This window comes from Taeniopygia guttata, chromosome Z (genome assembly GCF_048771995.1).
Source record: "Taeniopygia guttata chromosome Z, bTaeGut7.mat, whole genome shotgun sequence".
NCBI lineage: Eukaryota > Metazoa > Chordata > Aves > Passeriformes > Estrildidae > Taeniopygia > Taeniopygia guttata.
This window is the reverse complement of record NC_133063.1, coordinates 62700272-62719802: the sequence shown is the minus strand read 5'-3', so window position 1 is coordinate 62719802 and position 19531 is coordinate 62700272. Positions and strand designations below refer to the sequence as shown.

Genomic DNA, 19531 nt, shown 5'->3' with positions numbered 1-19531 from the left:
TGTTGCATGCCTGATCCCTCTTCCATACAAAGGAAGGAGGTCTACTTGGTGGAGTAAGGCTTCAACTAGAACTATTTGGAGTAGTAAAAAGGCAGTTTTATAGCATTATTTGAAAGGATGAGGAAAAGACAGAAATGTAGCTTTTAGAATGTGAAATATGTGAAAGCTGGAAGTATTTTACTTCTTTTCACAGATCTTATTATGAGCAAGATTCTTTGCAAACTGAAGTACAGTTGCTGCAGCCAGTCAATCTGGAAGTAGCTGTTGAAAGAAATTTAGCTGCTGCATGGTATAATGAAGTTCCTGATATTGAAATATCTGGCCGACTTAAGCCTATGAATGTAAGCACTTGTTTCTGAATGCAACTGTTAAAATATTTGTGGAAACCAGATTAATTTTTCCCTATAAACATCCAAACTCAATAGTTAAATTGTTGTTTGAGTTCAAGACATAAGGTAGAACAGGTTTTGTTGTTTCATAGGGGAAAAGGAAATGAATATATTTCAGGTCTGATTTAAGGTCTGTATTTCATTTGTGATACTCCAGGCAGACTTTGTACTGTGAATTACTGTTACTAGTTAAAAATGCTTATTCTGTTCTAGCCTTTTATCTGTCAGTGTCTTCCAATGAAGGATTGGAAAAGTTGGGGTTTATTGGTTTGTTCAATAGCAGTGCTGAATTTGTACCTCTGAATAGTTATTAGCCTGAATAGTTATTAGTGACCTGCTGTGTCCCATAGACATTCACAGATCTATGGGAACAGGTGGGATTCATCCTAGCATGATTTAAATTTAACATTAAAAAAAAAAAGTAAATTGAAATTTCAAGAGAGCATATTGTAATTTAACATTAAAAAATGGAAAGGTTGTGAAGTGTGTGAGGAAAACCAATTTACCAGATTTTGAAATAGAACTTATAAGTATTACTGTAAAGTGCCTTGTGACTAAATGCAGATAAAAATTGTGGTCAACTGTAAGTCAAACTGTAAGTGTACATGTTCGGACATTCCAGTTTCTAAATTGTAACTTGGTAGGGAAAGTTTGTAGACGAAAACAAAATAATGTGTGACTGATTTCTAGAAATTACTGTAACGAGTTATGTGAATTTGAGAAAAATGTTCAGCATCCTAAACAGAGACTCAGATGAGATTAATTTGATTTATCTGTTTACATGTAAGCTCAGTTTTTAGTTACCAAAAGTTATGCAAACAGAGTTGTTCTGATTTCCATTCCAATCTTTTTTAAAGCTCATTCTCAGTCAGGAAGATATTACCACAATACTGAGGACACTAAATGAAAATGCAGGTGAAAGCTCTGGTGCATCAGCAGCTTTACCAGAATCTAAAGCATCAACTAGTCATTCTAGTGAAATGCAAGGTACTTCTCAGCACTCTGCAGGTAATATTTTCTAAAATTACATCATCTGGCATTTTTAGGTATTATTGTCAATATAAGGCTTCTGTTGGAAGTGCATCTAAGAATGGATGCCAGATTCATCTGTGTATACCAATACTGTAGAATCCCAGAATAATTAATATTGCAAAAGACCTTCAAAAGCATCAAATGCAACCTTTGACTAAACACCACCATGTCGACTAAACACCACTATATCAACTAAACTGTAGCACCAAGTGCCCTGTCCAGATCTTCTTGAACGCTTCCAGGGATGGTGATTCCACTACCTTCCTTTGCAGAAATTCTTGATGTCCAGCCTGAGCCTCTCCTGTCTCAGCTTGAGGCTGTGTCATCTTACTCTGTCACTTGCTGTCTGTGAAAAGATACCAGCTGCCCATCTTGCTACAACCTTGTTTCAAGTAGTTGTGGGGAGCAATAGGGTCCCTCTGAGCTTCCTCTTCTAGCCTGAGCACCCCCATCTCCTTCATCCACTCCTCATATAACTTGTGTTCCAGACCATTCATTTTCCTTTTCTGGACATGTTTCAGGACCTCAGTGTCCTTGTTTGGTGAGGGGCCCAGAACTGGAAATAGGATTTGAAGTGTGGCATCTCTTTAAGTACTGGTGGAGTACAGCTGGACAGTCCTGCTGGCCACACTGTTCCTGATACAGGCCAGGATGACATTGGCCACCTGGGCACAGCTGGCTCATGTTCAGACACTACTGACTAGCATTCTCAGGTCCTTTTCCGCTGAGCAGCTTTTCAGCCACTCTGTCTTCAGCCTGTAGCACTGCCTGGGGTTGTGATCCAAGAGCAGGACTTGGCACTTCACCTTGTTGTGCCTCATGTTATTGGCTTCAGCCCATTATCCAGCTTGTCCAGACCCCTCTGCAGAGCCTTCCAACCTTCCAGCATATCAACACTCCTGCCTCACTTGGTGTCATCTGTGAACTGACTGTGGGGCACTTGATACCCATATCCAAATCCTTAATATTAAGTTGTTAAACTGAACTGGTCCCATATTGAGCTCTGGAGAACACCTCTGGTGACTGTCTGCCAAGTGGATATAATTCCATTTATTACCACTCTCTAGGTCCAGCCATCCAGCCAGTTTTTAACCCAGCAAAGAATTTACCTGTCTAAGGTCTGGCCTGATAGCTTCTTCAGGAGTATGCTGTGGGAGAAAGTATTGAAGACTTCACTGATGTACAGATAGCTGACATCCACAGCCTTCTCTCTTTAACTACATGAGTCATCTAGTCGAAAAAGGAAATCAGGTTGGTCAAGCAGGACCTGCCTTTCCTAAACCCATTCTGAAACCATTCTGGCTGGACCTGATCCCTTAGGTGTCCAGTTTGTGCCATGTGATTGCATTCCTGATGATCTGCTCCTTAACCTTCCCCAGCACTGAGGCCAGACCAACAGTCTTTTAGTTCTCTGGATCTTTCTTTTGTAGATGGACATCACACTGGCCAATCTCCACACATCTGGGACCTCTCCAGTTAACCAGGATTGATAATAAATGATGGAGAATGCCTTGGTGAGCCCATCTGCCAGCTCCATCATCACCCTAGGTTGAATCCTGTCTGGTCCTATGGAGTTGTGAACATCTAGGGGCACAGCAGTCATTGATTACTTCCTCATGGATTGCAGCAGGTTTCTTCTACTCTCTGATCCTGTCTACCAGCATAGGTGGCCAGTTGCCCAGAGAATAACTATGTTCACTCTTAAAGACTGAGGTAAAGAAGGCATGAAGTACGTCGGTCTTTTCCTCATCCTTGGTGGCAGGGGTACTCCTCCACATCCAGTAAAGGGTGGAGATTATTCCTTTGCCTGCTCTTTGTTGTTAACGTAGTTATAAAAACACTTCTTATTCTTCTTTGCAGCAGTGGTCAGATTGCAATCTAGATGAGTTTTAACCTTGCTGATTTTCTATGTGACTTAACAGCATCCTTATACTTTTCTTCCAATTGCCTGCCCGTTCTTCCAAAAGTAATAAAATCTCATTTTTCTCCCCGTGTTCCTCCCTATTCAGCCAAGCCAGCACATATGGACAGTATGGTCCTATGCCTATAAGATTTCATTCTTAAAGTATATCTAGACTTCATGGACCCCTTTGGTTTAAAGGGCTTATTGCCAAGGGACTGTCTGAACCAGTGTACTGAAAGTCTGCCCTCCAGAAATCCAAGATTTTGTTGACACCCCTGAGTATTAAAAACTCTTGTGTCATGGTCGCTGTGCTCAAGATGGCTCCAACCATGGCATCTCCCACCAGCCCGTCTCTGTTTCTAAGCAGCAGATCCAGTAGGGCGGCACCCCTGGTAGGCTCAGTTCCCAGCTGTGTTGGGAAGTTATCTTCACACACTCCAGGAATTACCTACACTGCCCCCTCTTCTGCGTTAAATTTCCAGCAGACATCTGGCAGGTTAAAATCTCCCACAAGAACAAGGGCTGACAATCATGGAACATCACCATCACATCACAGACTAGTTCATCCACCTCCTCATCCTGGTTGGGTGGTTTATAACAGACTCCCACCAGGATATATCTGCCTTTTCAGCCTTCCTCCTGATTGTCACCCATAGGCATTCAACCTTCTCATCACTATCTTTGAGCTCTGTACAATCAAAACACTTCCTAATGTACAGAGCCACCCCACCACCTCTCCTTCCTTGCCTGTCCCTGCTGAAGAGCTTGTAGCCATCCAGTGCAGTGGACTGGTCATCCCACTACATTTCTGGCATTGCTTTCCTGCTGTACAGTCACCTCCAGCTCCTCCTGTTTGTTACCCATATTGTGTGCATTGGTGTAGTTGCACTTTAACTGGACTACTGATTTTACTCCTAGCCCTGGCATCCTACCCACAGGCTCATCTTAAGTGAGCCTGGTCTTCTTCCATCCCCCTGAAAACCTAGTTTAAAGCCCTCTTAACTCATGCCAACTCATGGGCAAGAATTGTTTTACCCCTTTGAGACAGATGAACCTCATCTGTCCCAATCAGTATTACATCAATTGCCTCATCATCAAAACAAGAAAATTCCACTGATGTCACCAGCCTTCAAGCCTTGTGTTCATCGGGTGGGTTCTTCTGTTCATTTCAGCATTCTTCCCTGTTACTGATGGGATCAAGGAAAACACCAACTTATGCTCCTGTGCCTTCAACCAGTTATCCTGAAGTCCTTTTTAATTGCTGTAGGACTTTTTTCCTCAACCTCATAATTGCCAACCTGTAGAAACAAAAGTGGGTATTAATCAGGGGGCTGAATCAGTCTGGATCTTACAGAATCACAGAGTGGGTCATGTTGGAAGAGACCACAGCAGGTCATCTGGTCCAACCCTCTTGCTCAAGCAGAGTCATTCCAGAGCACATGGAATTGGATTTTGTCCAGACAGTGAGGGAGACTCTACAACCTCTTTGGGCAGTCTGTGCCAGTGTGTGGCCATCTGCACAGTAAAGAGGTTCTGTTTGGAACTTCCTGTCCATAACTTTCTGCCCTGTCCACCTCACTGTTCACTGATCCAAGCAGCAGTTGCAAGTTAGCCTGTGAGGATGTTGTGAGAGGCATTATTGAAAGCCTTGTTGGAGTCAAAGTAGACAATAACCACTGCTCTTACCTCATCCATCCAAGTAGTTATTTCATTATAGAAGACATCATATTCGTCAAGCATGATTCCTTTCAGGTGAATCCATGCTGACTACTCCTGGCCACATTTTTGTCTTCCATGGGGATAGAAGAAATGGCCTCCAGAATGAGGCAGTCCATCACCTTTGCAGGGATTGAAGTGAGGCTGTCTGGCTGGTAGTTCCTTGGGTTCTCCTTCATTGCTGTCTTTGAAGTCTGGAATGACATTTGGTTCCTTCCAGTCCTCAGACATCACTCTTAATCACCACAACCTTTCAAAGATGAATGTGTACAGTCAACTCTCTCAGCATTCATAAATGTATCCCATCCCATCAGGGCCCATGGTGTTGAGGATGTCAAGGTAACCAAGGGAAAAGCTTTCTTCCAATATTCCTTTACTCAGACCTCTGGGTCAAAGATTTCTGAGGGTTGGTCTTGTCAGTGAAGACTGATGTGAAGAAGGCATTCAGTAATTCCTTTGCTTCCTCTGTTACCAGTTTCCCCCCTCCATTTAGGAATGGCCCCACATTATTCTGAGTTTTACTTTTCTTATTGGCGAAGCCCTTCTTGTTGTCCTTGACATCCTTGGCCAGATCTAATTCCTGATGCACCTTGGGTTTAATTGTCTCTACTTAGCCTGACGACCTCAGAAGCTCTTTATTCATCCGTGTCCCTTTGCCTGATTTCTTGTTCACTGGCCTCCATTGGGATGCCAGTTCTTGTGACTGGAGGAAGTGATTCTTGAATGTCAACTCCTGTTCCCTGCAGGGCCTGTTCCCACAGATTCTTTCAAGAGAATTTCCTGAAGTGGCTGAAGTTCTCTTTCCTGAAGTCTATGGTTGCAGTCTGACTTGCTGCCTTGTTCATTCCTCACCCAATGTGGAACTCCACAATCTTTATTCCTTCCTCACCCAATGTGGAAGTCCACAATCTCATGATCGCTACCCAGCCAAGACTGCCTCCAACCTTCACATCCCCCACAAGGCCTTCCCTGCTTGTTAGTGTGAGGTGAAACGGCTACAACATTCCTTGTGGGATCCTCCACTATCCATGGCAGGGAGCTGTGAGCAGTGCTTTTGAGGAACCTGCTGGGCTGTTCATGTTTCAGAGTGATGGTTCTGCAGCAGATGTCAGGGCAGTTAAAGTTGAACTGGTGTTTGTGTTCCTGAGGCTGCTTTGTGCCATGTCAAAGGCCTCATCCATTTCCTTCTCCTGCTTGGGTGGCCTGTAGCAATCACCCACAAGCAGTGTCATCCCTACCATCCCAGGGTCTGCCCTTTTATCCTGACCCATAAGCTCTTGACTTATGGCTTTTACACCACAAGACAGAGCTTGACACATTCTGAGTGTTTCCTCACATAGAATGTTTCTCCTAAACAGAATGTAGCCCTTCATGACAACATTCCAGTCATGTGAGCTATCCCACCATATCTCTGTAATTGCAATTGGGTCTAAGTCCTTTAAGTCCATTGACTGCACACCCATTTCTCATTTCTCCTGTTTATTTTCTGCACTGTGTGCATTGTTGTACAGACACATTATAGAAGTATTTGACTGTGCAAAGGGATGTCCCCATGTCTGTCTTGTGGTAACATCTTTGGATACTTATACTCACTGAAAGTATTCACTTTTAAACCTCCTTTTGCTGCTTGAGTGGTCACTGTAATTCTCCCCTTCCCACACCTTATCTCTGTCAAGCCTGGCCCTGTCCTCATTCCTCTTCAAATCTATCTTAAAGCTCTCTCAACAAGCCCTGCTAATTCCTAAGCTAAAGTCCTTTTTCCCCTTTGAGACAGGAGGACCCTCAGTGTTCTATAGACCCATTATGAACAAAACCAAAATTCTGATGGTAACACAGAATAGCATTACCAAGGTGTTCATCTGCATGATTTTGCTGACAGGACAAAAGAGAACACAACTTGTGTTCCAGATCTTATCTCTTAGTAGAACCTCCTACCTGAGTCCCAGGAAGGTGTGAGTTTGCAGGCCACATTCTGGGCAACTCCCTGAGGGCTCCTCTGGCAGGGGGAAACCCTCCTGAAGCAGTTCTGTGTCAGGAAAAACAGATGCATAGGACTTTTTTGGTTTTCGGGTTCTTGTTTTACTGTTACCTTATCAAGACTTCAGCACACTGTCTGCAGCCAGACTTCGCATGTGTGAAAACAGCAAAACAATGGCTAACAACCTCGTGCTGCAAGGTCTTTTTAAGTCTAATCAAAACCTAAACTACCCTATTAAGAAGTGACACCTAGATTATTTCCCTTTCTAACCCCATAACTGACCCCTAAAGACCTGCAATGTGGATTTTTCTACCCAATTACAAAATACCATCCAAACCCAAGACGAAGAAAGAAGAAAGGAACTTGAGACAACACCATGTATCCTCCATCTTGTACCCATCTACAATATGCTAAAAATCCTAAAATCTGAATTTCTCACCCATGTGACATACTAAACTACTCTCTACAATCTCTACAATCTATTTCACACTTTTGTGGTCTCTAGTTTACTTTGAGGCTTAGGAGGCTTTCTCCATGAATGGGGGTCAAAGTCAGTGTGTTCCTGGGAGTCAAAGCACCCCAGGGCAGACAGGGGGATATTCCCCTTGCCCTGGGTTCCCACAGGAAGGCAGAAGACCTGCTGTCGGCTGGAGGTAGGTCCAGCCGGCATGCAGGGCCCTCAGTTCCCCTCAGCAGAGAGTTGGAACAATTATTTTTCTTTCTCTCTTTCTTAACCTGAAATTGTGATGCATTTGGTTGACTGACTTGCTCTGGGCAACTCTCCAGGTAGACCTTCACCTTCACTATCATTTTCTTCACCCTCAGATTCTGGAGCCTCATACCTATTTCCTAAAGTTACCTGTGGAGGCAGGGGAGATGATTCTCCTGCTGCCCCAAGCAGGCACCTGTTTCCATTTCTCCCTTGTCTTTTAGATGCCCTCCTTCTCTCTGATGACAAGAGTGTTGGAGTTCCTCTGACTTGCGCTGAGCTTCCACCGCCTACATTTCTCTCAGGAATTTTCACCAATCTATTTTTCTATTAGACCCCTTGATACTCTTCAACCTCTCCACTGCTTCTCTAAGCTCAGCCGCCAGGTTCAGTACATCATCCACCTGCTCCCACTGCACACAAGTGTAGTCTTTTCTGCCCTCTGATGCTAATGCCAAGCTCAAACACTCCCTGCAGCTGCAGACAGATGCATGCTTCTGAGAAGCTTGGTCTGGGTTGCTGTGATACTGGCAATGGCTTTTGGCTTTATGGAGATCACTGTTGTGTCTGTTCTCATGGGGTGGGTGAAAACCACCTTGTGAGCTCTCTTTAGGAGCTGGGGAGGGTCACCCTGCCCTTCTGCATGCCCTGCCCACATGAACTGCTGCAGCAAGTGCTGTGCCACATCCTTCTGACATGCCATGTCCTGTTTGCCCGCATTTTCACTGTGCTCCAAGTTCTTATGATTACCTTAGAGTTGATTAAATCTACCTTCATTGCTCTGACAAGGCCCTCACCATGTAGGCCTCACTTAGGAGAGCTCCTGGGCCCTGCCAGGTCTCTTCCATCTCTTGGGTTTCCTGACTTTGGGACCTCCCTGCCAGGCTCTTTGAGGTATTTTGCCCTCCAACTGTAGCCACTGCTGCTGCTGTTGGTGCTGTCACTAAATGCCTCCTTGGCTGATGAGGTTGGTTGACTGCCAGTGGACCTATTATCTTGACATTGTGGTTTGAGCTATATCTGATGCTAATAATAATGCATAGAAGCAAGTTAGCCACTGTAGTGAGTTTTGGAGCATGACATGGTATCAAGAGTAATGTTAGGCTTTTGTTTTCCTGGCTGTAATACAAGGCAGCACTTAAAAGCCTGTCAAACCATTTGTTAACATCCCAACTTTGGAATGCTACCATTTTACTCTCTTTCCTTTATATGGTGGTTTCCTTGCTATTCTGATTAAATCTGTTTGTCTGTTGTAATGACGACACCCCTGAGAGATGTTCCTATTTGATAGATGTCACTGCCCATCAACTCAGCACACACTAAAAAGAAAAGCAAGTAAAGTTAAGAAAACCATCTTTTGCTGAACTCCTTTATTACATATGAAAACCAGCAACAATGTGGCAGATGAACAAATGAGGAGGAAAGTGAATTTGTATTTTTTATAACACTCTTGCACACAATTCTGTATATATTAATAATAAGTTGTATATTTGGGTTTTAAAGATGGTAAAAATCCCATGTAGAATATGTAAGGGAAGTGTTTTATATTCTCAAATGTGTGATTTTGCCAAAAGTAGTTACATAAAGCATGATAAACATATGCTATGTGTGGCTGGATTTACATGTGGAGAAAAAGGGAAGTTGCTGTCTTTATGGTTGTAAGCGAGGATAGTTTGTTTTGATTTTCTTCTTATTTGCAGTCAGGTAATTTTCCTAATATTAACAATTTTTCTGATTCCTGAAAGGTGTAACTGTCGTGACATCAGCTGTGGTGGAATTGCATTCACCTATGAAAATAAAAACAACACTAAAACTGGACTTCAAATTTGACTCTCTCACTTTAGTCTTATATAGTCCAAATTCAAAACAGGTAAGTATAATTTTGGTTACAAAGAGTAATCAGCAGCTTTAAAGTTGCCTAGAGTCCAGGAAATTCTGAAAAAGAATAGCTTAATTTATGACCGAGAAAGTGTGTTCTAGCAGTAATAACAAATGTGATAGAAATAAGATAACAGCTATTTTATCTAAATTGCTTGGCAGATACTGCAGGAAATAGAATAACCAGTGGTAGGACATAGTACATGGCATCTTCTGTCACCTGACTAAAAATCTGATGGAAATTTGTATTAATTTAAAATATAGTTTGGGAGAAGAATATGCAGAGGAATGAAGCATATTCATTAGATACATATAGGGAGGGGTACATGGACACACACAAAATGGTAGAGAAAGATTCTTAAATTTGTCAATAGGAATGCATTTATATTCATCTTTGTTTAAACTTGCAAAACTTGTCACCAGATTTCTGACTAAAATTTTGTAATTTATTATAAACTTAGGTCTCTCACATTGACTTGCTTTAGAAAGATGGTAGAAGGGCAAAGCTGTGCTTTCTGAAAGTTTTGTCTTGCATGTTGTTGTTTGTGGCTGTCTCGAATTATTAGTGGATTTATTTTATTTATAATTATTGAAAATATCATCAGGTAGAGTAAAACTGTATATCACACCTATATATTATTTTTGATACCTGTAACGAAATCTTCAAATGTTTCATTTAAACAGGTTAACAGTTTGGATCAGAGAGATGACCTTTTGAAGCTTGCAGAGTTTAAATTAGGTCTTATGTCAGCTGCTGTGAAAATGTTATCAGATGGTTCAATGAATGCTTCAGTCAAACTGGCAAACTGTACATTAGATGATAAAAGACAGTCGATCCAGAAGGCTACACCAAGGTCTGTAATTTTATATCATTTACTATTTATTAGAGTTAGACACAGAGTTCATAATGTTTACATTTTATTAGTGTTCTGTTAAAACTGCAATTGTTTTAGTGTAGGGGTTCTTAAAGTACTTATGACTGTGCATTTATGTGTCTCACGTGGCTTTTTTTCCATATCTTTGCAAGACACCAGTGCTAGATACAAAAAATGAAATAAACTGAACTTTAAATATAGATTTAATATGTGCATAGAAAACATTTTGTCTTTCTACTTTAATGAAGTTCTAAGTAAGACTGAGATTATGTCTCATGAATAGTAACAAACTTCAGTAAAATGTAGTACTTTTGATATGTAAACAAGGAAATATGATGGTTTGTCTTGTTAAATTATTTACATCTTTAGTTACCAGTGTATGGGATTCCAGTTAGTTTTAAAATTATAAAAAAAATATGCCAATCTTGGTATCAGACGTTCTAAAATTATTTGTATTACTTTTTAAATTCAATCTTGTTAATGTATTGCATCTAGAATGAGAATCTTGAGTGTTTTTCAGTATTTGTGGCTGGCTTTTTATTGTTTCATTAAATGCTTCCTTGAATGTCTTTCAGAATGGTGGAAATGAAACATGGATTTGAAAAGAAATTTATGGTGGATGTAAACTACAAACATGGGAGAGATGGCACTGTTCTTGATGTTATTGTTCAAGAGATATACCTTTGTGCAAGCATGGAGTTTCTACTTACTGTAGCAGATATATTTCTAAAGGCTAATGCAGAAAGTGCTGCTGCACAGAGAAATCTCAAACAGTCATTACCTGTAAAGGACCAAGGTATATACCAGTATACACTGGAAATAGTTTAAAATCTACATTTGAATATCAGCTTAATTTTGGTATTTTAATATTATGTAAAAAATACAATACTCCTTTTATGCTCTTTCCTATGTTTATTTGTATAGAACAACTTTTAACCATTGATGTTGCTTTCTTCTCATCTTGGAAATAGATTCATGACCTTTACTCTTTGTTTCCAAATGAAGTCTTGTCTTACTAGAGAAAGAGATACTTAAAAATGTATCTTTAAAATAAAATGGGATTAATAATGGAGCGTATTATATTGTACTTACATGTGGAATTGGCCAGCCTGATGCTGCTGCCTGTAAATGTCATAATGTCCACTGATGTGCATTTCTTCCTACATCAGAAACTAGACTTTTAGCTTGAGTACCTGACGACAAAAATTGGTTCATTAGTGCATCAGAGCAGGAAATATTCTTTTTATGCTTCCAGGCCTTAGGTAGTTCTCATCAGGTATGCCAAAGCAAGTCCCTGTTTTTTTGGTGTTGTTTTCCTGTGCCCTAAATATTGTAGTTGTGTCCCTGTCAGCCTGCCCTGTTGTGATTATTTACTGATGATCAAAGTCTGAACAGATAAGGAGGTCTTATATAAAAGTATGTTTTTATTGCAAGTGTTTACATTAGGCATCAGTAATGTTGCATTATTTTCCTGTGAAAAAATTAGGGTATGCTACTCCAGAGAGCAGAAAATGTGCCCAGCATTTTTGTAAGACTCTTATCCGAGTCTTACATAATTACAGAGATGTAGGTATGGAGTGAAGCTGATACATTTGTTATTGTCAGATAGTAACAGTGGTGATACTCCTTATTTTCACTTTTCATTTTGACAGAGAAGCTTTGTGGATGGAGTCTTCTGTTATACCCAAGAGTAATTAGATATTAAATGGTTTTGTGCCTATAATGAAGAGCCTAGAAATGTCAGTTGCAGGGATCTACAGATTTGCTACACTAGTCATGTTAGATCTTAACCCTAAATAGTCAGTGCCTCCTTGTAAGTTATAAGAATTAAATAATTATTGTAATTAATGTTATTAATTATAATAATTAATTATATTAATAATTAAATTACAACAAGAAAATAATTAAGATTTACTCTTTGAACAACTAAACTAATGTAATTTATATTTCTGAAGCATCTGTGCAGCCTGTATCTACAATGGAAATGAACATTGTTGTTAAAAATCCAGAGATTGTGTTTGTGGCTGATTTAACAAGAAGTGATGCTCCTGCATTGGTGGTTACAACACAGTGTGAGGTCTTCATTAAAAATAGCCCTGAAAGGTACAACATGACAGCTGCTGTTAGAGAAATGCAGATGAAAGCATGCCCATTTCTTCCAGAAGAAAGGAAAGGGAACATTACTACGGTGAGTTTGCAACCATTCAGTGTATTTAAAAGGTGCTATGTAACTAAAATGCATTTAATTTCTGAGATGTTAATCAGTAAAATGTATACTACAATATAGTAGTATAGATTTACAGTATGAGTAAAATTTCGTGGCTGACATTTTATTCTCTTTTGTCTGATATGCCTAAAGCATCATCTTGATCTGTGGTACTGGGTTTTACTTTGTATGATAAGCTACAATGCAGAACCCCAAGGAATATAATGTTAGTTATCTTTGATATCCCATGTAAGCCTAATAAATAACATTTTGTAAGTGTATGCTATGTCAAATGCCGTATAATAAATTTGGAGTGCTATCAGTCTAAAACTTTGTATTAAATAGCTATGTAATAGAATGAGTGTCACCAAAAAATGGGAAGTGCATATTGAGAAGTCGTTTACTTACTGTATGCTGTTCATAAATTCCTTTATGTTAAGGTCTATATATCAGTTATAGTGAAGCTGCCTATTTATATTTGGCAACAAAATCAGACTTAGTTACTGATCAGGTGAAAATCGCATTGATTCCTGGAGTTTCTTACAGCTTTTCTGCCTCTACAGCAGACTGTTCTTCAGTTAACTCTGCAATAATATTGTTACATCAGAGAAAAAATTCAAAGTGACTATATATACAACAGTTACACATGTCCTCAGACCACAGATTAATTTTGAAGAGCAAACTTCAGCTCTCTATTAATGCCTGCTTACTTATGGAGTGATGTAGGAAAGCTGTAAGCAGAAAGGACTGGGGCTTGGTTTTCATCTCAGTTTCAGGAAGAATCAGTACCTCAGTTTACTCCTTAGGTTCACACAGTCTTTAATTCCACTAAAATGTTTATCTAGTAATTTAGAAAGTGATGCACTGGCATTGATAGCCACAATGCAAAGTTGTTTGACTTCTGGTTTTGTGGCTGGCAAATGTGGCATAAATGTTACTTTTTTCATAGAAAGCTATTGGACACCAAATTTTACCTCGCACAGGAATATCTTGTGATAGAATCTCTTACCTCAGACTGTAGAAACCAGAAAAAAGACCTGAATCTGACAGGATGCTTGTGCTATAATAGGGAAAAAAAACCTCACAGGACACTAGTTCAGTGCTTAAAACGGTACCTTGAAAGATTCAGAAAGTTCTTGAGAGGAGTCAAAAAAACCCACCAAAAAAACCCCACATATTACCTGCAGGTAGAAGCATAATTGCTCCTTTTGAAAACATGTGTAAGCAAACCTCTGAACCCAGGTTTTTCTGTAAACAATCTAATTTTAGTCTGGGAAAGTGTATTGGTTGTAAGCAAACAAGTGGGAAATCCCAAGTCAAATATACAATTTAATAGGAAAATAAAAAAAAAGCAATAGTACAGGAACACTGAGTTAGAAAACAACCTGACACCCTGTTAGTCAGGGAACACCGATAGCAGTCCGATTAAATGGTGGCTGCAATCCTGTTGAAGTGTCAGACGTGGTTCTGTTAAAGCAGTGATCCTGTAGAAGGGTTTGATCTTCCTCTGAAGGTCCAATGGTTGCTATGGAGCTCTTGTCTGCTGGGAATCTGGTGGCCATTTGGGTGTTCAAACCTCAGATTATATCCAGGTAGGAATGCTTGGTTCCTCCCCCTGGGCAGCACATCTTGCAATGGGATGATGTAATTTTATCAGTCATGCAGTGAGGCTTGATGACCCATTAGCAGAATATATCTACATCCCCACCCCCCCCAACAAACTCCAGAGGGAGTTACCAGGGATGAGTTATGGAGGAGATAAGGAACACTGCCCCACCTGATTTTAACAGCTTATGATAATAGAGTACATACTTTTGAGTACATCTTACATTGTAACCTAAGACAGAAAGTAATTGGGTTGGATGAATTCATCCATTTGATGATAGAATCATCAAAACTGAAAGAGACCTTCAGGATCATTTAGTTGAATTGTCAACCCAGGACTGTCATAGTCACCTCTAAACCATATCACTAAGTGTTATGTCCAGATGTCAAGTAGGGAAACTAACCTCCAGATTTAAAATAGCATGAATGATGAGGGGTTCTTTGTGTAGTTCTCATATGTGTGTTGGTGTAAAGAGAAATCTGTTATTTTTGGTTCCTGAATGTAATACAGAGTAAGAAAAAAGGTAATTTGAGCAATAGGGTAAAAAATAATATTATGGACAAAAACTTCTGTTAGATCAGACTTATTTGGGAAAAGTGTGGTCAAACTGATTCAGGGTATATCTATGTCTCAAGCATCTGATTCAGATGCTGATTTAGATAGGGATGTCAGAAAAGATTGCTGAATCAATTTGGTTTGAAATTACAGTTTTGGAAAAACTGATCATCTCAGATGGGGATTTGAGAGCAAATTTTCCTGTCTGTACCGTGTTAGTATAGTCTAATTTCATCTGAGTCCTTTATTAATAACATTGCACTGGTTTTGTTTATAGCATACCTCTGATTTGGTAAACTTTGGCTAGTGAAAATGTTCAGGGACTGATTGCAGAACAAAGTAGGAACTTAGTGATTGTGATTCAGATGGTTGTATTGTTATTCAGGAAAACTGTAGCTGTGTCAGTTGCTGTGTTGCAGCTGAGAAACTGGTTCTCCCCAAAAAGCAGAGGCATGGTGCAGTGCATTGAAGGTATTGGCACACTTTACCATAAGAATTGAGTTACTGAAATGTAAAGTGTTTTACTGTAGTTGACGTTCCAGTCTTTAATGATTGAGAATGGCTGCAGTGACGTTTCTGGATACTTGTTTTTTCTTTCAACATGTTTCTAGTGTTCAGATTTCTCTTAGTTTTGAAGAACCGAGTATTGGTAAGTTTTATTTCAGTAAAAAGAAAGAAAACCTTTTTTTTTAACATAAAAAACTTCATTTCTTTATGTGTATGGTTTCTGAAAATATTTTTCTCTCTATATGACATGTGTTTTTACTTTATTGCATAGGTATTGCAACCTTGTGACTTCTTCTTTGAAATGAGACAGTCAGGTACTAATCCACAGACAGCTGATCTAACCATTAAATCTCTAACAATAGAAGTAAGTAGACTTGTACTGTGTTTTTATTTTTCATCTTCCCACTCAGCGGGCTATGAAGTTGTTTCAGGAATGACTGAAGTGGGGAATTGTTCTATTCTTCATTAGGTCACGTACCTGTTGAGCATGTCAAAATGAATTAAAATTGAAAATAAACAACTCTGTCACTGTGCTTCAGTTTTGAATCTACAGTTTTATAAAATGCCTGGTGTGCAGAGATAAATTTGGAAGTGTTCATATAAATCATTGAATGATGTAGTTTAGAAAGCTTCCATGTGGAAATAAGGCAGGGATAGCCAATCTGAAAAGATTGAACTATTGCTTGTGGAAGGGAAGTATGTTCCAATGAGAGTCCTGTAGAAAATGGAAGTGTTTTGTTATTGTACCGTACTCATTATATTTTTGTATCTGAAACTAGCTGTTTCTGTATTAGATTCTCATTTTCAGTTGTTCCAATTTCTTGCTTGTAGGTTTCACCAATAATCATAAACACAGTAATTACTATTACATCAGCCCTTTATCAAACTACAGAAACAACAAAAGAAGAGATTAGTCAAATTCCTCCTGACTTGTGGAATAAGAAAGATATAAAAGATCTGAAAATGTGGTTTCTTGAAGAGACTAATGAAAATGAAGATAAAAATCCAAACACTGAACTGGTTCCCACAGGAGAGTCATTGAAAATTAATATAGAATCTGTTTTTATAACACTTGAAGCTGGGGTTGGGCACAGAACAGTGCCAATGCTTTTAGCCAAGTCCTCATTTGTTGGAGAAGTCAAGAACTGGAGTACTTTAATCAACCTAAATTCTCGTCTTGAGCTAGAGGTGAGAAATCTTACATTAAGAAAGCAAAGTTTTCCTAGGATGCTAAACCTTATTGTCTAAATCTTACATACATGTTATTTAGACAATAAAAGAAAAATAACCCATATATTTGGTGACTGAACTCCTGCAAATATTTGTTGTGGGAACATGATGGGAATGAGGGCTTAAGATAGCCAAATTAAAATGAAAATCTGCTGCACTAGATGTGATGTTAATTAATGGCACAGTAATTGGTGTTGGGCAGCCTCACATGTACACTTTTTGCAAATTTCTGAAGACCTATTGCATCAGTGTTAAATGTTGGAATGCAGCTGGCTAAAAGTTTCTAATAATCTGCAGTTATTATTACAGTAGAATATATAATGTATTGTTTCTATAAAATACAGTCTTGTTAATAAAACATCCAAACTGACTCATATTTGGAAATTAGTGGCAAAATTCAGTGATTGTTGTAGGTAGAGTCTCCTTTATTTGTAGTGCTTTTTAATTCCAGTGCAGCTACCATTTAAGCCAAAATTGTATTTTAAGTGGCACAATTTTTACTACTTACTTGGAACCAGGACTGTGCAGTAGAGACTTAGCTGCCTCATTTATTTCTCTAATGCATTTTTTTCAACTTATGGTAGCAGCTGAAAGTGCAATCTGGTTATGAATCTTTTAGATTACCAAAATAATTAATATACTTGTAAATCAGAATTTTTAATTTAAGTTTTATGTAAATTCCTAACTGATTTCTGGATTTTGATAGGTACATTATTTTAATGAGATGTTTGGCGTGTGGGAACCTTTGCTTGAACCATTAGAAGTTGAGAAAACTGACTTATTTAAGCCATGGACTCTTGAAATCAAGGTATAGTTTACAAAGCTGATCTCAATTATCATATTATGATACCTTAAGAAAAAACAAATGCTTTCCACCTTTCATTTCTGAGACTAATCTAACAATTTTGTTCCTTCTTGATGGTTTCTGAGAGTTTTCCCAAATAGTAAATGAAACCACTTCTTATACAAGGATAGATCCAGATACACAGATCTGTTAAATATTGTCTTTCAAGTGGCAAAATTTTAATATAGTTGCATGAAGTAATCATAACAGCTTTATGTCAGTTTGTCCTATTAGGCCATATGCTAATGATGCATTCAGTGACTTTAGAAAGACAAGACACTGCTCTTGTTCCACAGTAGTATGTGTAGCAAAATTGTATTAGAAAAACTAATAGCTGTTGAGTAGCACAAAGAGTAACTGCGAGAGTAGTGCTCTTACCACTTAATTTTCATCTTTCATGGAAATAGTCTAGATTCTGGTCTCAAACTACATAAAGTGTCATTATAGGATGGGACTTAACTTTTATTTTTCCTCCTTCTATCTTAACGGTTTCATTTCATTGTTTCCTGCCTTTCTTCAAAACTGTTCAAGTATTTTTAACCTGAAAGGTTGCTCAGAACTGAAGACCCATTCTTTTCCTAGTTATCAAAAACTTTCTACAGTGATAGCCTCAGAAGGGTAAAGTCTTTGGACTGCGATACTGCAGTTAAAAAACTGCTATTAGAAATACCCCCGACACTTTTCCAGAAAGGTACAAGATATACAGGAGAGAGGTAGAAGATAGTGAGTCAAACCTCATGTCACCCCAATATAAAATAAAACATTTGGAAATACATAATTTCCGGAAGTGTTGAAGGCTAGAGAAATGTATTCCATCAGGGTTTTAAATTTTTTTTTCTTTCAATGAAATGAAAACAAAATAGGTATTTGATTTGGAAACATGAAGACTAAATTTGGAGACTGTTTTAACACTAGGAAGTCAATTATGTGTTACATTTTACTCATTGTTACTAAAGAGATTAAGATGAATGTTATCACACCGCATATGTTAGTATGTATTTTCTTTACTTTGAAATAATCATAAATTTAGTTACTGGAATTTCATTGACTTCCTGAATATATTTAGACTCTTATTCTCTCCTCTTTAGTTTTTATTTCAAAATAAAAATGTAAACAACAAAAAGGGAAAACTCAAGACATAGAAACGGGAAAGGGAGACACAGAGAATCTTGAGGTGAAACATTCTTCTACAGAAGGAGCGGTCAGATAAGAATTCTTTAAACATCTCCTTTCAGATGAAGAAGGCTAAAAAAGCACTGTTTGAATCAGATGAGGAGGAAGAGGAGAACTACAAAGTTCCAGAATATAAAACAGTAATAAATGTTTCCTCAAAAGACCAGCTTAACATTACACTGTCCAAGCTAGGACTGCAAATGCTGAGTAACTTGGGCACGGTAAGAAAGATTTCTTAACTATGTGGTGTTAGAGTTGCTAGATGAATACTTGCAGAGATCATCTTGGTGAAGTCTTACTCAGTATGTTCATGTTTTGTTTTTATTCTTTGCTTTCTAGGCATTTGCTGAAGCAGCTAGTCAAACTTCAGACATCTTCAAAAAAGATCGAGCACCATTTGTAATAATAAATTCTTTAGGAGTTCCCATCACGGTCTCGCCTAGTGACTCCTTTAGTGTCCTTAATGTTGAATTTGGTGCAAAAATATTTCATTTAGAAGACAAAGCAAGTTTAAATATGGATTTTGTCAGAAGTAGAAATGAGAGTGACCAGTTCACAGCAATGACAACACTGAGTAGCAAGAGATTTTACATTCAGATATGTAAGTTCTGGAGTTCATACATCTTCCATTTTTGTAAATATTTATCATCCCTGATACAGCATCTTGTACAGGAGAATGAATGTTGGAGGACAACATAGCATGAAAGGAGTGTCTCTTTGAATTCTATATGCACATCAGTATTTGAAATCCTGCTTTACCATTACAGCTTAAAGTTATATATATCATACTTCTTAATTTTTGCAGCATAGGTTTTCTACTCAGATAAATTATTTATGTAATAATATTTATTGAGTCAGATATTTGTTTGCGTTTATATGTTATTGCAGGATTCAGCTGCTCAAAATAATTTGTTTTAGAATTGAGTTCTG

The 19531-nt window shown here is 38.6% G+C and overlaps 1 protein-coding gene across 7 annotated transcripts in view; it reads left to right on the top strand.

Annotated features, from left to right (window-relative positions):
- VPS13A (vacuolar protein sorting 13 homolog A) overlaps nt 1-19531 on the top strand; it is a 109056-nt gene that overhangs the window by 47974 nt on the left and 41551 nt on the right. For all 7 annotated transcript variants that reach the window (XM_030258669.4, XM_030258668.4, XM_072922601.1 and 4 more), the window contains exons 34-44: nt 194-341; nt 1247-1397; nt 9473-9597; nt 10290-10459; nt 11056-11276; nt 12436-12668; nt 15626-15718; nt 16186-16542; nt 17291-17392; nt 18664-18822; nt 18941-19202. In XM_030258669.4, coding sequence (XP_030114529.4) covers nt 194-341; nt 1247-1397; nt 9473-9597; nt 10290-10459; nt 11056-11276; nt 12436-12668; nt 15626-15718; nt 16186-16542; nt 17291-17392; nt 18664-18822; nt 18941-19202 — 2021 coding nt within the window. The remainder of the gene's footprint in view (nt 1-193; nt 342-1246; nt 1398-9472; nt 9598-10289; nt 10460-11055; nt 11277-12435; nt 12669-15625; nt 15719-16185; nt 16543-17290; nt 17393-18663; nt 18823-18940; nt 19203-19531) is intronic.